This window comes from Ursus maritimus, unplaced genomic scaffold (genome assembly GCF_017311325.1).
Source record: "Ursus maritimus isolate PB19 unplaced genomic scaffold, ASM1731132v1 scaffold_14, whole genome shotgun sequence".
Lineage (NCBI taxonomy): Eukaryota > Metazoa > Chordata > Mammalia > Carnivora > Ursidae > Ursus > Ursus maritimus.
The window spans coordinates 46,630,163-46,649,725 of record NW_024423786.1 but is presented as its reverse complement, the minus strand read 5'-3'; the positions used below and the strand labels follow the sequence as shown (position 1 = coordinate 46,649,725).

The window sequence follows — 19,563 nt, the reverse complement described above, 5'->3', positions numbered from 1 at the left end:
TTCTTTCTGTTAAAATACCTTGAGTGTTTCTATACATGGATAAACCTTGAAAACATTATGCTAAGTGAAATAATGCATTACACAAAAGGACCAACATTACATGATTCCACTCATATGCAGAACCCCAAATAGGTAAATTCACAGAGATGGGATATAGATTAGAGGTGCCAAGGTGGCTCAGTCAGTTAATCATAACTCTTGATCTCAGCTCAGGTCTTGATCTCAGGGTTGTGAGTTCAAGCCCTGTGTTGGGTTCCTTGCTGGGTGTGGAGCCTACTTAAAAAATAAAAATAATAATGAACACTGGGTGTTATATGCAACTGATGAATCACTAAACTCTACCTCTGAAACTAACAATACACTCTATGTTAATTAATTGATTTTAAATTAAAAAATAAAAATAATAAAAGAAAAGAAAAATATTTTTTAAAAAAGAGATGGAATGTAGATTAGAGGTTGTCAGGGGCTGGAGGCAGAGGGGACTGAAGGTCTATTGTTTGATGATTACATAGTTTTGTTTGGGGTGAAGAAAAAGTTTTGGAAATAGTGATGTTGGTTGTACATCATGAGTATAATTCATCCCACTGAATTGTACACTGAAAACTGGTTAAAATGGCAAATTTTATGTTAAATATATTTTACAACAATTTTTTAAAAATTAAAAAGGTATCATACCTAAAAGCAATGAATTGTAACACTTTAAATGGTAAATTGTATGGTATGTGAATTATATCTCAATAAAGCTGTTTAAAAAAAGTGATGAGCACTGGGTGTTATACACAACTGATGAATCATTGATCACTACATCAGAAACTAATGATGTACTATACGTTGGCTAATTGCATTTAAATTAAAAACAAAAAACAAAAAAACCTTGAGTGCTTTGCAGTGAAGGAAACTAACCAAGTGAAGGAGGAGTTCATGTGGATTTCATGTAACTTCTGAAATGATGTGATAAAAGGGGCACTTCACCTCTGGTGTATTTTCTCCAAAAATCCATAACCCCAATCTAAACATGGGGAAAATATCAGACTCAGATTGGTTGACATCCCATAGGCTGCCCAACACGTCGTCCTCAAGACTGTCACGGTCATGAAAAGCAAGGAAAGACTGAGAAACTATCACAAAATAAAGCAGAGTGGAGAGACACAACAATTAATAGCATGTGGTACCCTACGTCAGAGTTTGGAACAGAAAGAGGACAATATTGGAAAAACTGGTCAAATCTAAATAAAGTCTTGAGTCTCATTTTTAAAAAATAAATAAATGGGGTGTTTTCATTCCCGATTCCATAACACCATGCTAACGATGAGAAAACATCAAACAAACCTAAAATAAGGGACATCTTACAAAACATCTGACCAATGATGCTCTTTAAAACTGTCAAGGTCATGAAAGACACGACAAGACAGAGAAATTGTCATAGATAGGAGGAGACTAAGCAAACAAGATCATAAATGCAATGTGGCATCCTGCTTTGGATCCTGGAACAGAAAAAGGACATGTGTGGGTAAATTGGTAAACTCTAAATAAAGTCAGTAGTGCTGTGTTAATGTTAGTTTTAACAAATGCACTCGGGTTACATAAGATGCTAACATTAAAAGAATCCGAACATAAACTCTCTGTATTATTTCTTTTTTTTTTTTTATTATGTTAGTCACCATACAGTACATCCCCGGTTTCCGATGTAAGGCTCAATGATTCATTAGTTGTGTATAACACCCAGTGCACCATGCAATACGTGCCCTCCTTACTACCCATCACCGGTCTATCCCATTCCCCCACCCCCCTCCCCTCTGAAGTCCTCAGTTTGTTTCTCATAGTCCATAGTCTCTCATGTTTCATTCCCCCTTCTGATTACCCCCCCTTTCTTTATCCCTTTCTTCCCCTACCGATCATCCTAGTTCTTATGTTCCATAGATGAGAGAAATCATATGATAGTTGTCTTTCTCTGCTTGACTTATTTCACTTAGCATTATCTCCTCCAGTGCCGTCCATGTTGTAACAAATGTTGAGAACTCGTTCTTTCTGATAGCTGAGTAATATTCCATTGTATATATGGACCACAACTTCTTAATCCAGTCATCTGTTGAAGGGCATCTCGGCTCCTTCCACAATTTAGCTATTGTGGACATTGCTGCTATGAACTCTCTGTATTTAAATCTAAAAGATTCCAAAACAAAGAGTTTATTGAAAACAAACAAATATTGTAACTGGAGTAGTTTTTGTTTCCCTGACTTAACCCTGATTGCTAAAGAACGTAATCATCACTGAATATAAAATAGGGGAAGTAGATCAACAGTTTCTAATCTATGTAGATGATTTTATTAGTTTTAATCTGTTGCTATTAGAATACAATGTAATTTCCAAGGCATGATAAAAGATTAGCAAATCATAAAATTTTTGTGCAATGCTTGATATTTGTGCAATGCTAATTTTTTCAGCATTTTAGCATTTCGTTTTTTCCAGTTTTGTTGAGATAATATTAACATCCAGCACTACATAAGTTTAAGGTATACAGCATAATTTCTTGACTTACATGTATTGTGAAATAATGACCATAGCAAGTTTAGTCATTTCATATAGATACCGAAAGAAAGAAGAAAGAAAGAAAGAAAGAAAGAAAGAAAGAAAGAAAGAAAGAAAGAAAAAAGAAAGAAAGAAAAGGGAAGAGAAAAAACTTTTTTTCCTTGTGATGAGAACTCTTAGGATCCACTCTCAACAACTTTCAAATACACTATGCAACAGTGTTAACTATGGTCCTCGTGTTGTCTATTACATCGCTAGTACTTATTTATCTCCTAACTGGAAATTTGTACCTTTTAACCCCCTTCCTCCGTTCCCCCTTCTCACATGCCCCACCTCCGGTAACCGTAAATCTGATCTCCCTGAGTTTGGTTTTTGGGGTTTTTGTTTGGTTGGTTGGTTTTTGGTTTTTGGTTTTTGGTTTTGTTTCCGTTTTTGTTCTGTCATGTTGAATTTTGACATTGTGCTTAACTGGAGAAGAATTTAAATTTTTGCTCCTAGCGCTTGGGGTTAGAACACTATTATGTCAAGATGAATTATCATTCAACTACTCTGTACCATCCGGGTGGGTTTAACTCTTTAATAAAAGCAACATATCTACTCCTTTAGACAGACTTTTTGTGAGGGAAGAAACTAGGGAACAGATACTAAGCATTTCCTGACTATACCCAACATTTTCCCACTGATTATTCTGCAGAATAGGGTGAAGCCAGAGCTGGTGGGAAGACTGAAAGAATAATCCTCCCATTCAAACCACAGAATTAAAGAATGTTTGTCACCCAGAAGATGCACCCTGTGGTTTACATCAATTATGCATATATCCATATGGGGTTCCTATGTTCCAGTTTCCCAAACTTTGGTCTTTTGCATGCTACTTTCATCCCATATCTACATATCCCTGCATTCATTATTTCATTGATTTTTTTAAGGATTCATTTTTTTTTATTTAAAGGCAGCAGCTACCCACACAATACAATACTATTTGTAAAAAGAACAAAGGATTGATTTGGGCTATAGCAAGAATGAAATTGAAATGTTATGCTAAGTGGGAAAAGCCCTTATTGTATGATTCAATTTATATGAAATATCCATAATAGGCAAATCATAGAGACAGAAAACAGATTAGTGGTTTCCAGGGGCTGGGGAAGGAAGAGATGGGAAGGACAGTTTAATGGGTATGCGGTTTGATTTTGAGCTGATGAACGATTTCTGGAATTCGAATACACCAAAGACCACTGAACCCTATATTTTCAAAGGGTGAGTTTATGGTGTGTGAATTATATATCAGTACAGTTGTTATTTAGGAAACAGTTACCTATTATGATAAGTGGAAAGTCAGTATCCCTTTGCCAGAAATAAGAAATAAACATTAAGGGGCGCCTGGGTAGCGCAGTCGTTAAAGCGTCTGCCTTCGGCTCAGGGCGTGATCCCGGCGTTCCGGGATCGAGTCCCACATCGGGCTCCTCCGCTAGGAGCCTGCTTCTTCCTCTCTCACTCGCCTGCTGTGTTCCCTCTCTCGCTGGCTGTCTCTCTGTCACATAAATAAATAAAATCTTTAAAAAAAAAAAAGAAAGAAACATTAAAATATTATTCAGCCATAAGAAAGGAAATCCTGCCATTTGTGACAACATAGATGGACCTTGAGGTCATTAGGCTAAGTGAGATAAGCAAAGAAAGGCAAATAGTATATGATATCACTTATATGTAGAATCTGAAAAGCTGAACTCAGAGAGAGTAGAATGGTGGTTACCAGTGGGAGTGGGGAACTGGGGAGATGTTTTAAAGGATACAATCCTGCAACTAGTACATAAATAAGTTTTGGAGATTTAATGCCCAAGTTAGTGATTATAGTCAACAGTACTGTATTATATACTTGAAAGTTGCTAATGACGTATTACATGTTGGCTAATTGAATTTTAAATTAAAAAAAGAAAGAAAGAAAACTGCGGGGCGCCTGGGTAGCGCAGTCGTTAAGCGTCTGCCTTGGGCTCAGGGCGTGATCCCGGTGTTCCGGGATCGAGTCCCACATTGGGCTCCTCCGCTGGGAGCCTGCTTCTTCCTCTCCCACTCCCCCTGCTTGTGTTTCCTCTCTCGCTGGCTGTCTCTATCTCTGTCAAATAAATAAATAAAATCTTAAAAAAAAAAGAAAGAAAGAAAGAAAACTGCTACAATGCTAGATCTTAAATGTTCTCACCACAAAAAAGGAAGTTATAATTACATGATGTGATAAAGGTGTTAGCTAATACTATGGTGGTAGCCATATTGCAATATATAAATGGAACAAATCAACACATGGTGTATCTTACAAAATGTTATATGTCATCTCTTCCAGATTGCTTAGTTTATTGGCATATAGCTGTTGATAAAAATTTCTAATAATCCTTCCAATTTCAATGGTGTTCGTCGTGACCTCTCCTTTTTCATTCATAATTTTAATAATCTGGGTCCTTTCTCTTTTCTTTTGGATAAGTCTTGCCAGTGGTCTGTCAATTTTATTGATTCTCTCCAAGAACCAGCTTCTAGTCCTGTTGATCTGCTCTACTGTACTTCTGGTTTCTGCTTGATTGATTCCAGCTTTAATTTTGGTCAACTGCTTCCTTGTGCGTGGATTAGGCCTGTCCCTCTGTTGCTGTTCCAGCTTCTTGAGGTGAGAATATAAAAACTGCATTTTAGATTTTTCTATTCTTTTGAGTGAGGCTTGGATGGCTATGTATTTCCCCCTTAGGACTGCCTTTGCAGTATCCCATAGGTTTTGGACTGTTGTATTTTCATTCTCATTGGTCTCCATAAATTGTTTAATTTGATTTTTGATTTCCTGGTTTATCGAGTCATTCCTGAGCAGGATGGTTCTTAGTCTCCAAGTGTTTGAGTTTCTTCCAAATTTTTCCTTGTGGTTGAGTTCCAATTTCAGAGCGTTGTGGTCTGAGAATATGCAGGGGATAATTTCAATCTTTTGGTATCGGCTGAGACCTGTTTTGTGACCCAGAACATGGTCTATTCTTGAGAATGTTCCATGGGCATTAGAATAGAATGAGTATTCTTTGGTTCTGGGGTGTAGTGTTCTATATATATCTATGAGGTCCAACTCGTCGAGTATGGCATTCAAAGCCTTTGATTCTTTGCTTAGTTTTTGCCAGGGTGTTCTGTCTATTTCTGATAGTGGAGTGTTGAGGTCCCCTACTATTAATGTATTTTTATTTATATGTCTCTTTATTCTGGTTAAGAGTTGGCTTGTGTATCTTGCTGCTCCCCTGTTGGGGGCATATATATTTATAATTGTCATATCCACTTGTTGAATACTTCCCTTAAGAATAATATAGTGCCCTTCTGCATCTCTAACTATAGTCTGTAGTTTAAAATCCAATTTATCTGATATGAGAATTGCTACCCCAGCTTTCTTTTGAGGTCCATTTGCGTGAAAGATGGTACTCCATCCCCTTACTCTCAGTCTGAATGCATCTTTGGGTTCAAAATGAGTCTCTTGTAGACAGCAAATGGATGGGTCATTTCTTTTTATCCAATCTGCAACCCTGTGGCATTTTATAGGACGGTTCAAACCATTCACATTAAGACTGAGTACTGAGAGATAGAATTTTAATGATGCCATGTTGCCAGTAAAGTCTTTGTTTGTATTGGCTGTGACTTTCTGTTCTGTATCACTCTTGGGGCCTTTTTACTTTTATAGAACCCCCCGTAATATCTCCTGTAGGGCTGGTTTCGTGGTTACAAAATTGGTTAGTGACTGGCGATTCTGAAATGTCTTTATTTCTCCATCAATTCTGAATGACAGCCTTGCTGGATAAAGGATCCTTGGCTGCAGGTTTTTCTCTGAAAGAGCTTTAAAAATGCTCCCCCAACCCTTTCTCTCATTCCAGGTCTGTGTAGACAGGTCTGACGTAATTCTGATGCTTTTGCCTTGGTACGTGAGAAATTTCTTTGCCCTGGCCGCTTTCAATACTGTATCCTTGCATCTAATATTTGCGAATTGCACTATGACGTGACGTGGCGTAGGTTTGTCGTGGTTGAGCTTGGGAGGGGTCCTCTCTGCCTCTTGGACACGAATGTTTGTTTCCCTTGCTAGATTAGGGAAGTTTTCAGCTACAATTTGTTCAAATATCTCTTCTAGACCTCTGTTTTTCTCCACCCCCTCGGGGATGCCGATGATTCTAACATTGGATCGTTTCATTGAGTCAGTAATCTCCCGTAACCTACATTCGTGGGCGTGGATTTTTTTAAGACCATCTTCTATTTTCATTTTTTCCTCTATTAACCCATCCTCCAATTCACTAACCCGTTCCTCTGCTTCTGCGACCCTGGCCGTCAGAGCCTCTAGTTTTGCCTGCATTTGGCTCATAGAATTTTTAATTTCTGTCAGATTCGCTCTCATTTCTGTCCTTAGGGATTCTATATTCTCAGTAACCTTTTCGTTAATAGTTTTTTCAATTCTACTCATCATTTTGACCATCGTTACTCTGAATTCCATTTCTGATAATTTGGTTACATCCATATCCATTATTTCTGTGGCAGAGGCCACAGAATCACTGTCTTTTCTTTGCTGGGGGGGGCTTCTCCTTCTTGTCATTCTGATGAAGAGAGGTTGCGGGGTTTCCAGAGCCCAAATTATTGACTGGGTCCCAGGCCGTGCCCCTTGTTTTATAGGGATCTTAGGGATGTGGGCTTCTTCTTTAAAGATTTTATTTATTTATTTATGTGGCAGCCAACCAGCGAGAGAGGGAACAGAAGCAGGGGAGTGGGAGAGGAAGAAGCAGGCTCCCAGCGGAGGAGCCCGATGAGGGACTCCTTTCCGGAACGCCGGGATCACGCCCTAAGCCGAAGGCAGGCGCTCAATGACTGCGCCACCCAGGCGCCCGGGTTGTGGGCTTCTTGATTTTTCAGCCTGCCTTCTGTGTTCTGGGGGAGGGGCCTGCCGCGCCAATACTCAGGCAACCCTGTTTGGGTAGATACCACCTTATGCCAGTTAGAATGGCAAAAATAGACAAGGCAAGAAACAACAATTGTTGGAGAGGATGTGGAGAAAGGGGATCCCTCCTACATTGTTGGTGGGAATGCAAGTTGGTACAGCCACTCTGGAAAGCAGTGTGGAGGTCCCTTAAAAAGTTAAAAATTGAGCTACCCTATGATCCAGCCATTGCACTACTGGGTATTTACCCCAAAGATACAGACGTAGTAAAGAGAAGGGCCATATGCACCCCAATGTTCATAGCAGCAATGTCCACAATAGCTAAATCGTGGAAGGAGCCGAGATGCCCTTCAACAGATGACTGGATTAAGAAGTTGTGGTCCATATATACAATGGAATATTACTCAGCTATCAGAAAGAACGAGTTCTCAACATTTGCTACAACATGGACGGCACTGGAGGAGATAATGCTAAGTGAAATAAGTCAAGCAGAGAAAGACAACTATCATATGATTTCTCTCATCTATGGAACATAAGAACTAGGATGATCGGTAGGGGAAGAAAGGGATAAAGAAAGGGGGGGTAATCAGAAGGGGGAATGAAACATGAGAGACTATGGACTATGAGAAACAAACTGAGGGCTACAGAGGGGAGGGGGTGGGGGAATGGGATAGACCGGTGATGGGTAGTAAGGAGGGCACGTATTGCATGGTGCACTGGGTGTTATACACAACTAATGAATCATTGAGCCTTACATCGGAAACCGGGGATGTACTGTATGGTGACTAACATAATATAATAAAAAATCATTTAAAAAAAAGAAGAAGAAGAAGACAACAATTTTAAGTGGTTATTTCAGCCTTATGTACAATTTTAAAACGCAACAAAAAGGTGGAGTAAATCATTATTTGTGCACCCCGTGGAATATTAAGCAGCCATTGAAGAGGTCATCAGAAAGAGTATGTGACAGTAGAGAGAAGAGTGAGCACAGAATGTTAGGTAGACATAAGCTCAGAGGCCAATAGTATGCTTCATGCACTCCCAACCAAGCTCAAAAAAAAATATGCATATGGGCCAAGAGTAGAAGGAAACCAAACTGTGCAAAATTCTCCAAATACAGCATGATTTTTTACACGTGCTATTTCCTCTGCCTGAAATGTTCTCACACACACACAGAAACAGACACACACAGATGGACAAATTCATATACACACATATAGACTCGTAGGTACATACACGCCCACACAACACACACACACACACACACACGTACACATACACACACAAGTATATACATGCATAAGTACACATACACAAACACATATATACATCCATATGCACACATGGACATGCCCAGCCAACACAAACACACACACACACACACAAGTGCACGTACACATGCACACTTATGCACTCATGTGCATAGAACTAGGGGCTGAATTGTGTCCTCCCAAGATTCATACATTAAAGTCTTAACCCCCAGGGCCTCCGAATGTTTCTGTATTTGGAGATAAAGTATTAAAAGAGCTAGTTAGGGTAACCTGAAGTCATATGAATGGGCCAATATATGAATAATCCAATGTGGCTGTTGTCCTTATAATAAGAGATTAAGACATGGACAGTTACGGAGGGGGAACCACGTGAGGACACAGGGAGAAGACAGCCAGCCGCAGGTGCAGGAGAGAGGCCTGGGGAGAAACCAGCCCTGCCGACTCCTTGATCTCACACTTCCAGCCTCCAGAACTGTGAGAAAATAAAATTGTTGTTTAAGCCAGTCCGCAGTACTTAGTAATGGCAGCCCCAGGAAGCTAATACACACACACTCACATATGCCCACACAACACACATACACACGTATGTGCACATTCACATATGCACACGTACGTGCACATTCACATACACACATGTGTGCTCATATACACGTATGTCCGCATCGCACACATATGTGCACATTCACAAATTATACACGTATGTACACATCTGTGCTCGTACACACATGTGCCCACACAACACACATACACACATATGTGCACATTCACACACATGTGTACTCATATACACATATGCCCACACAATACACATACACAAACACTCCCTTCTTCTTCAAGACCTGACTCACATCACCACGTTTGTGAAGCATTCCCTGGCCCTTTCAGGTATATAAGTTGCTCCTTCCTCGAATATCTAACACTATGGAGACCTCCCTTCATCCATTCATTCTTTCATCCCACAAGTATCAGTTGAGCACTGACATTCCTCCAGGAGCTGAGAATAAAGCAGTAACCAGCCCAATCTCTTCTACCTGGCACTCACACTCAATTATAATGCTTATCTCATTGTACTGGAGTTCTTGGTTTATATGCCTGTCCTCTTCCTCAGGCTATGAGCTCACAAGAGATCTACCAAATGAAATCCGTCTCAGAAGATTAGGGAATTCTGTGGATTTCTGATGACCTCATCAATAGTAGGATGGATACATTTGCCAAAATGTGTGTATGTGAATGTGTACTTCCGTGTTTGTGTATACTTAGGTTTGTGGAGCTCTAGATTCCGTGGTTTTGTTAACTTGGATTCTCCCAAAAGCAGACACTAAGACAAGATCTTGGGTGCTTATCTCTGTTGGGAGATGGCAGCGGTGGGGAGCAAAGTGGAGATATTTAACCCATCTTTCCGACTGTAACTTTGGTTAACATAGAGAACAAAAGAGTAGGCTGTCAAAAGAGGTCATCATTAGAAGTGATCTAGCAGAGGCTGGTGCCCTGACGGACTGAAACAGCATGCAGGACTAGGCAGTTCCGAGTGGGATGCCCTGAGAGCAGACTGAATACCCATTCAGGACAAAGGATCAAGGCTTGGGAGGTAGGAGGATGCATGGAAACAGTCCTGAGAAACAAATAGCAATAATTATCAATTCTTTTTCACAGATGAAGAAACTGAGACTCAAGAGGTAATACCACTTGCTTACATTTTTGCAGCAAGCAAGGAATAGGGGTGATATTGTAACTGTGGTCTGCTTGCAGAGCCAGAGCTCTTCTTGTTCAGTCCACTGTTGTCAGTGGAAAAACCTAGAAGTGCCTGATTACAGCAATAAATCCTTAAAGGTCTGTGTCTATAGTGCTGAGATGGCGCAACACCCCCACACATATCTCGCCAAGGGCATCAGCCTCTAGAAGCCCAGAGGTACAAACGTGCAAAGTTCTGGCTTTGTACATGGCAATTGGCCAGCCTTGCACAGTAAGGTGTCCCCACCACCTGCAGGAGAGCCAGGAAACAGCCTTGCTCAGTGCTCTTCTTTACAACCATGACTTCTACCTATGAGCACCATATTGACCAACAACAACCACCAAAATTAAGGAGAAGCACAGTCTGAAACTTTCCGCTTTGCCTCAAGTGAATCAATTCCTCATGGACTATATACCTGGCCATAATCAGTCAAACCGATCAGAATAGCCTTTCTCTTCCCCTTCCCCCCAGCTAGACTTTACTCCTTCTTGGCTAGATCTGACTAAGGGCTATGACTTTGAGGATGCAACACTGTCAGTTGAGATCTGGGGCAACATGTCAGGTGCTGGAAACATAAGCAAGCTTGTTGAGCTCTACAAACTACCAAAGAGCTACAGTGCAATGACCACTGGCACTTTTTTTGAGTGCTGACTGTATGCAGTAGCTGCCCTATGCACTTTACATACATTACATCATACAAACCTCACAACCTGCCTGCGAGGCGAGAAATAGTATCATCCTCATTTCTCAGGTGAGGAAAGGAAGGCTCAGTTGTATTTAATGACCTCCCAAGGATCTCACATCCACCAGGTGGCAGAGCTAAGGCTTGTCTGACTTTAACCACTACCCTTTTCTGCCTCCCAACATCTGCAGAGACCAGCAGACATATACAGGAGAGAATGCCTACTAGCATGGGAATAGACCAAACAGACTGAGCTCCCATCGTCCACCTGAGTGACCGAACCAAGCTCTCACAGAGAATGTTTACTGAGCACCTCTATGTAGATTCCCAGGCCTTTGGAGTATTTTATTTACGACGCTCACTCAAACACTGGATATTAATTTAAGGGATCGTTTCCAAGAAAAAGAAACTCAATTCAAAATATCTTACCCAAGTTATACTGCGGAGCAGTGAAAAGAGGTAAACGACTGTTATACACAGCCACTGTAATGACTCTCACAAAGACAATGTTAAGTAGAAGACAACAGGGGAAAATGTATACATGACTGTGTTTAAATGATGTTCAAGAAAAGGCACACGAATCTAAGGTGTTAGAAATCCAGAAAGCGGTTATCTTTGAAGAGAAGAGGTGAGTAAGAATGTGGAGGCATAAAAGGGCTTTGGGGCACTGGAGAGATGATAGATAGATAGATGATAGATAGATAGATAGATAGATAGATAGATAGATAGATAGATAATAGATAATAGATAGATAGATGATAGATAGATGATAGATGATAGATAGATAGATAGATAGATAGATACATGATAGATACATGATAGATAGATGATTGATAGATAGATGATAGATAGATAGATAGATAGATGATAGATAGATAGATAGATAGATAGATGATAGATAGATGATAGATACATGATAGATAGATGATTGATAGATAGATAGATAGATAGATAGATAGATAGATAGATACATGATAAATACATGATTGATAGATAGATAGATAGATAGATAGATAGATAGATGATAGATAGATGATAGATACATGATATAGATGATAGATAGATAGATGATAGATACATGATATAGATGATAGATAGATAGATAGATAGATAGATAGATAGATAGATAGATGATAGATACATGATAGATACATAGATGATAGATAGATAGATAGATAGATAGATAGATAGATAGATAGATAATGGATAAAATGTATATAGCTTTATATCCAGTTTCTTACAAATATATGTGTATATAAAATATATATAGTAGTACATATATAGTTTCTTAAAAATTTAAGCATACACTTCTAGAACCCAGCACTCATACTCTCAGAGATATGAAAACGTATGTCCACACAAAAACCAGCACATGAATGTTCATAACAGCTTTATTTGCAATAGCCAAATTGGAAACAACCTTCCATGAATGACTGGAAAACACATTACAGTTCATGAATACTACTTAGTCATCAATAGGAAGAAACCATGGGTACGTGCAACAACTTAGTTGAATCTCAAGAATATTATGCTCAGTGTAAAAAACCAAGCTTTATCGAAAGCCTACATGCTGTGTGATTCCATTAACATAACCTGTTGGACGTGATAAAGTGTGAAATGATATGTGTACCAAGTATTCATTTTAGCAAAGACTGGAAACATTCATCAGAAGAAAATTGATGACAGAGATTGTGGCACCATCGACTCATGGGAAATAAAGAGCTGTAAAAAAAAAAATTAAGGACATGAAAATACCACCAAAATAAATTGAGTAAGAGGGAGGAGATAAGATGAGTGCTGGGTGATCTATGCACAATGAATCACTAAATTCTACCTCTGAAACTAATTTTAAAAAGAACGCTAAAAAATAAACTAAGTAACAAATGCAAGACTCAGAACAGTATTATAGTATGCTACTTTGATGTACCAAAAGAGGGGAGAGAGAGAGAGAGAGAGAGAGAGAGAGAGAGAGTGTGTGTGTGTGTGTGTGTGTATAAAGAGACTCTGGAAGGTTACGTAAGAAATCATTAATAGGGGCAATCCATTGAGAGGGCTTGTTCAGAGCTGGAGGGATGGGGACCTAGATTGGGGGACAGCACTTCATTACTGCACGGCATGACTATTTTTTTAACCCAGAGTGAGTATTACACATTTTAAAAGTTAAATTTTTTAAAGACGACAGAAAGCCAATGGAAGAGAAGGTAAAAATAAGAGGATTCCAGGAGATAGGGGAGCAGAAATTGGGGTCATGATGTGAGCACCCCAACAAAGGCTCACCAACATTGTTGGTGGCAAGAGTAGAACAGAGATTCCCTAATTCCCCTGCAAAGTGCACTCGGCAGGGTTAATGAAGACTGAGCCCTTCGTGTGGGTGACAAGAGGGCGTTTTTAACAAGGATGTGGTGTGAAGCCCCAGTGTCAAGCACAGCATCTTACCTATGGCAGGCGACGGGAAGTGTTTGATAAATTCATTCATTTGACCTTACTGACTTTTCTGACTTCCTAGGAGCTTTCCTTGGCAAACCCAACTGCATAAATTCTCCTCCTTGTGGAATTCCCATCATGACAGAATGAAGGAAAGGACATGGCATCTGAGTGCCCTGTGGAGGGTTTGGACCACCAGACCTCCCTGGCTGGGAACTGCTATGAGGCTCAGTCTGGGCTAGGAGAGGATTTTGGGGGGTGCTCCGTGAGAGTGAATCCCTGGTGACTTTTCCATCTCCTCAGCCCTCTGTCATCTGAGAGGGCACATACCCCAGAGAATAAGCCACACGTGGCAAGATTAGAAACAAAACAATTAGCATTTTCTTTCTTAACAAGGAGCCGTGGGGATAGAGTCCCAAAGAGCCCCCAAACTGTAAGTACCCTACTGCGTCTCTGGCCCCCTGCTCACCTGCCCCAGGCTGGGGCCAACACGTCATTCCCCTACCCCCACCCCCACACATCAGACTCGCCCCAACCATCACAGCTTGAGTGGTCTCCCTCTGCCCTTCCCAAGGGCTTAGCACTGACCTCGGGTTCCTCTGGAAGTCAGTGGAGAAGGAGGTTTGCCAAGACCATCCTCTTGGTGATACCACCCTGGTAAGTGAGTGAGGGATGGGCAAGGGGAGTGAGCTGGATGGGACTGGGAAAGAGGAGCTCCTTCCCTTTCTCGATACCCAGAGAGAAAGGAGGGTCTGAGACCAATTCTACACCCTCTGAGGGCACAGAGGGCACACCCTCTGTAGCAGGTCACGAGAGAAAGAGTAGGTAGGGTCTGTACTCGAGGGACACCCGCGCAAAGGCGAGAGATTGGAAAACAGCGCTCTCCACTCTGGGTGGTGGTTCTCCAGATGGGGTCCCCCGGCTAGCAGCAGCAGCATCCCTGGGAACTTCCTAGAAGTGCTGGTTCTCAAGCCCCACCCCAGACGCTCCGGGGCACAGACCAGCCCTCTGGGAGACACCGATGCAGCTCAAGGTTGAGAACCACTACTCTAGTGCAACCAAGGATTTCACGTCAACAGCCAAGGACAGCTGCAAATGTGTTGCCAGGAAGGGACTCTCAGTAATGTACACAACCCAAAGGAACCTGAGCCTCACCTTACAAAGCCTCAAACGGAACTCTGAAAAATCACGATAAGCAGTACAAGGCTTGGCTAGAGATCTCTTGAGGTTACCAAAGAGGAGATTATGATGCTTCTCTTCCTGAAAGCCCCCTTTCCGATACTTCTTCCACGTCCGGGAGGATCTGCTCCTCACGGCGGATATTTGCATCCCTCCCCTTGTTCTCAAAACACCTCAGGTCACCTATAACCTCCCCTATACACACCTATCTACCTACTGTGCGCTCCCACACACATTCTGATCCCCCTCTAGCTAACCTTAAATCTTTCTGGAGACCAGCGTTCCTTGGAAGGCAGAGAGATGATAACTTTTGATGCTCGCGATTGAATAGTTTTCCCAGCAAGTGTTGAGAGCGCTTGCCTCTCCTCATGAAGCATGCTCAGAGAAGCAATGGTGTGTGAGAGAGTAAAAATAAATCTGTCCAGACGGCAGATGGTGCAGGTGCAAGCTGAGGGCCCCTAGCATTGCTCTCAGCCTGGCTCCTCATTGTCAGGTGTGGCCAATACCATCTCCCTCTCGTGGATGTTGAGAGACCAGCACGTAAAGAACCTGTGACTCCTAAGAAGATTCGACGCTCCGCGTACCTGGGTGGTGCGGTCAGGTAAGCGCCCAGCTCTTGGTTTTGGCTCAGCTCATGATCTCATGGGTCTTGAGATCCAGACCCATGTCAGGCTCTGTGCTCAACACAGAATCTGCTTGAGTTTCCCTCTCCCTCTCCCTCTGCTCCTTCCTCCAGCTCACTCTCTTTCCAAAATAAATAAATAAATAAATCTTAAAAAGAAGAAGAAGGCTCAACACTCTACAGATATGATCACTAAATGCTTCTGTTGTGTTCTTGTCCGCAATTGCCTTTAAGACATGGGGACCTAACCAGGTAAACAATGAGTTAAAGAAGATCCTCTCTTTGCTGAAAAGAGTCAATATTGAGGTTTTACGAAAATGTGGTGAGTGATGCCATGCTGGGCTTTTTCTATATCATCCATGTATCATAAGAGAAATGCGTGGCACCTAACACACTCTCCGTAAATGTTCATCAAGTGAAAGGAGCAATCACTTGTTGGAGGGGGAAGAATCACCAGGGGATGGAGACCTGGAAAGGCAAATGCAACCAGGCTTTGGTGGTCTCGTGCGGATGGGATAAACATATGCTTTCTTGGGCTTTGGACACAAAGCTCTTCCTAAGTCCCAAACCGCTGAAGCCAAAGCAGAGAGGAGCTCAAAGGTCACCTCTGACTCTGCGGATTAGAAGGGACTTGGATGAACTCCCAATTCCCTTCTAAATACGTGGGGAAATAAAACCAGTGTCATACCCTGCAGCAGTGTTAAATGGGTGAATGAGAATATTATCACAACGTGCCTACACGTGGGCATTTCCTTAAATGTGGGCATTTCCTTAAATGTTGGTCTCACATGGGTCACTATTTTCATATCCGTTCATATCAGAGTGTTCTTTCATAAACTCACTTTTCTCGTCATGATATTTCCTACAGCAATAAGCACATGGCACACTTTGCTTTCCATCGAACAGGCACTCGGGCACATTTGTGTCATTGTTATGAAACCAGCTTACCTTTGAACCATCCAGCCTGTGTCTGGGAGTTTTATTCTGAATAAACTTCTTAAGCAGCTGTTTGACATGCTCTAACAATGTATAGTTTCCTGAGGGTACAAAGCTGTTTCAATTGCTAGGGACAGCCTCTCTAGAACATAACAAAATATAAAATTTTTCGTCTTGCAAAGCTACTACTAATGACAAAATATACTTCCAAAATACCATTAGCTTTAAATCTCTAGATATTCTTTTTCACCATTAAAGTTTTCTTTAAAATCTCCATTTGACCAGCTTTCTGGGTTCATGCATGGTCTCTATGTCCTCCTGGGCATATATTGGGTGCTGTCTCACAAAGGATGAGAGGGGGTTTACTGTGGTGATGACGTGGTGGAAGATCATGAAGTACCCCAAATAAATTTGGCATCACTGGAAGCAGAGGAGAAGGGTTATCTGTCCTCATACCCTTGGTCATTAACCTGAAATGGATGCTAAATTGTATCATGTGAAGGAAGGATGAAAGGGAAGGAGGGGAAAAGGAAGAAAAGAGGCTGAGAAGATTCCCTTTCCTTGTGCTGGGTTTCAGTTTAGGTTTGGTTCAGCTTAATTTTGTTTGCGAAGCACTGCTCCACTGAAAACACAAAGGTGCTTAGGGCAGTGCCTACATTATCTCTAAACAACCGAGTTAGGTTTTTGAGCTGCAAATTATCTCAGGCATGGATGGGTTTGTTGGGGAGAAACAGAAACCCACAGATCTTTATAGAACTCTGCAATCCAGGGCGGGGGGGGGGGGGGCAGGACTGGAACGCCACCTCTGACTCCCAGCTTTATGTCGTTTCCTTTCCCCTTTTTCCCTTTGCAGTAGACACAGGCTGTCCATGGAGCCAAAAAACCAAACAACAGTCTCAGAATTCCTCCTTCTGGGACTCACAGAAAAGCCAGAGCATCAGACTCTCCTCTTTGGGCTGTTGCTCTCTGTGTACCTGGTCACCATCTTTGGGAATCTGCTCCTCATCCTGGCCGTCATCACAGACCCCCACCTCCACACCCCCACGTACTTCTTCGTCTCCAACCTGTCCCTTGTCGATACCTTCTTCTCTTCCACCACTGTCCCCAAGATGCTGGTGAACCTTTGGACCCAGAACCAGGCCATCTCCTTTGTGGGCTGCCTTGCTCAGATATACACCTTCCACCTGTTTGGGACCATGGACAGCTTCCTCCTGGCTGTGATGGCCATTGACCGGTTTGTGGCCATTGTCTATCCTCTACACTACTCGGTCATCATGAGCCCTTGTGTCTGTGGGTTGCTGGTGGGGGGGGCGTGGCTTATCACCAATCTCCAGTCACTCGTGCACACCTGTCTCATGGCTCAACTGACCTTCTGTGCTGGCTCCAAAATCCCCCACTTCTTCTGTGATCTCATGCCCCTGTTGAAGCTCTCCTGCTCTGATACACACACCAACGAGCTGGTGATTTTTGGTTTTGGCATCCTCGTGGGCATCAGCCCCCTCTTGTGCATCCTCCTCTCTTACACCTGCATTTTCTGGGCAGTCTTCAAGATCCCTTCTGCTCAGGGCAAATGGAAAGCCTTCTCCACTTGTGGCTGGCACCTCACCGTGGTGTCACTGTTCTATGGCACCATCTTTGCTGTGTACTTGCAGCCCACATCTCCTGCCTCCTCCCAGAAGGACAAGGCAGCTGCCCTGATGTGTGGAGTGGTCATCCCCATGCTGAACCCCTTTATATACAGCCTAAGGAACAAGGACATGAAGGCAGCCCTGAAGAAGCTCGCTGGCAAAGCAGTCTCCTCTCAGTCCTAGGGTAGAACAGTTGCTGGGCACTTAGCGTGTTCCAGAACCACTGTTGGGTGGTGGAAACACAGAGATACATCTCATCCCTGCCCTCAAGGCATGCAGAATTGAGTGGGGAATGTGTAATGTGTACATGTGTAATTAAATCATATGGCCCAACGTGGTAAATGCATCACAAAGATGAATGAAAAGAGAGAGGTGTGCATTTTCCCCACGATTTATCTTCCCCATGAAGATCAGAAGACTTCAGAGTAGTCTTAAATCCGTCCTCCCTGGGGTATTGGGCTTATGGGATTGCTACGTGGGTAATATAGTTGAACAAAAGATTGGCTACACCGTTTTTTTTTGGCTACACCATTTTAATATTGATAAAGACAACACATACTAGCCAGTTACATCACCATGCTTCCTAAGTGACGTGGAGAAGGACAATGAAACCATCTGTTGAGATCAGCTCACTTATTATTTGCTTCAGAAGCCACCAGCCTCGGTCTCACAGGGACCTTGTGGCCCCCTCTTGGGCCCATGACTTTGGGGATCTTTGTTATCATTGGGCCTCCCGCGTGCACCTCCCCCACTCCCCATGCATTGGATCATAAGAGACAATGACATTTGGCTCCCAGGTATTGTGATTCAACAGGTTGGTGCTGAACCCTGGAATCTGCCTTTTTAACAAGCTCTCCAGGTGGCCCTGAAGCAGGGATTACACAGACCTCTGTCTGAGGACACAGGCCCTGGACTAGATGCAGAGGCCACGTGTCTCCTGTGACGTCCGTCACCTGACTTCAAACCCAATCCGATTCTACAGGCACAACTGTAAACAAGCAGATAGGATGGACTGGAATGCATGGAAAGTTAGTGCTGGGAGGTGAATTGTGTCCTCCAAAAAAGATGTGTCAAAGTCTAACCCTCCTGCAGGACCTCAGCATGTGACCTTACCTGAAAATAGGGTCTTTACAGAGATAATCAAGTTAAAATGAGGTCATTAGGATAGGTCCTGATCCAGTATGACTGCCAACCTTATCTAAAGGGAGAATTTGGACACAGACACACACACAGGGAGAAACGCAGGCAGGGATGAAGGTGATGGCTCCACAAGCCAAGGAACGCCAGAGATTGCCAGCAAACCAGAAGCCAGGACAGAAGCATAGAACAGATCCTCCATCACAGTCCCCAGAAGGACCTAACCCTGCAGACACCTGATCTCAGACTTCTGGCCCCTAGAACGGTGAGACAATAAATTTCTCATCCGATTTGTGATCCTTTGTTATGGCGGTCCTAGCAAATGCATACAGTGAGTTTAGGAAGAGCTGGCAGCAGGCAAAGACCACACCCAGATTCATCCCCTCAAGTCCATGCCTCACGGCGTGTCTGGTTAAGAGTCTGGGCTACATTACATCGAAAACCGGGGATGTACTGTATGGTGACTAACATAATATAATAAAAAATCATTATTTAAAAAAAAAAA

The 19,563-nt window shown here is 42.4% G+C and overlaps 1 protein-coding gene across 1 annotated transcript; it reads left to right on the top strand.

Annotated features, from left to right (window-relative positions):
* The first annotated feature begins 17,097 nt into the window (after positions 1 to 17,097).
* LOC103677181 (olfactory receptor 1I1) lies at positions 17,098 to 18,104 on the top strand. The gene has a single exon (XM_008706424.2). The coding sequence runs from the start codon at positions 17,163 to 17,165 to the stop codon at positions 18,102 to 18,104; it is 942 nt and encodes a 313-aa protein (XP_008704646.1). The 5' UTR covers positions 17,098 to 17,162.
* Positions 18,105 to 19,563: the final 1,459 nt, after the last annotated feature.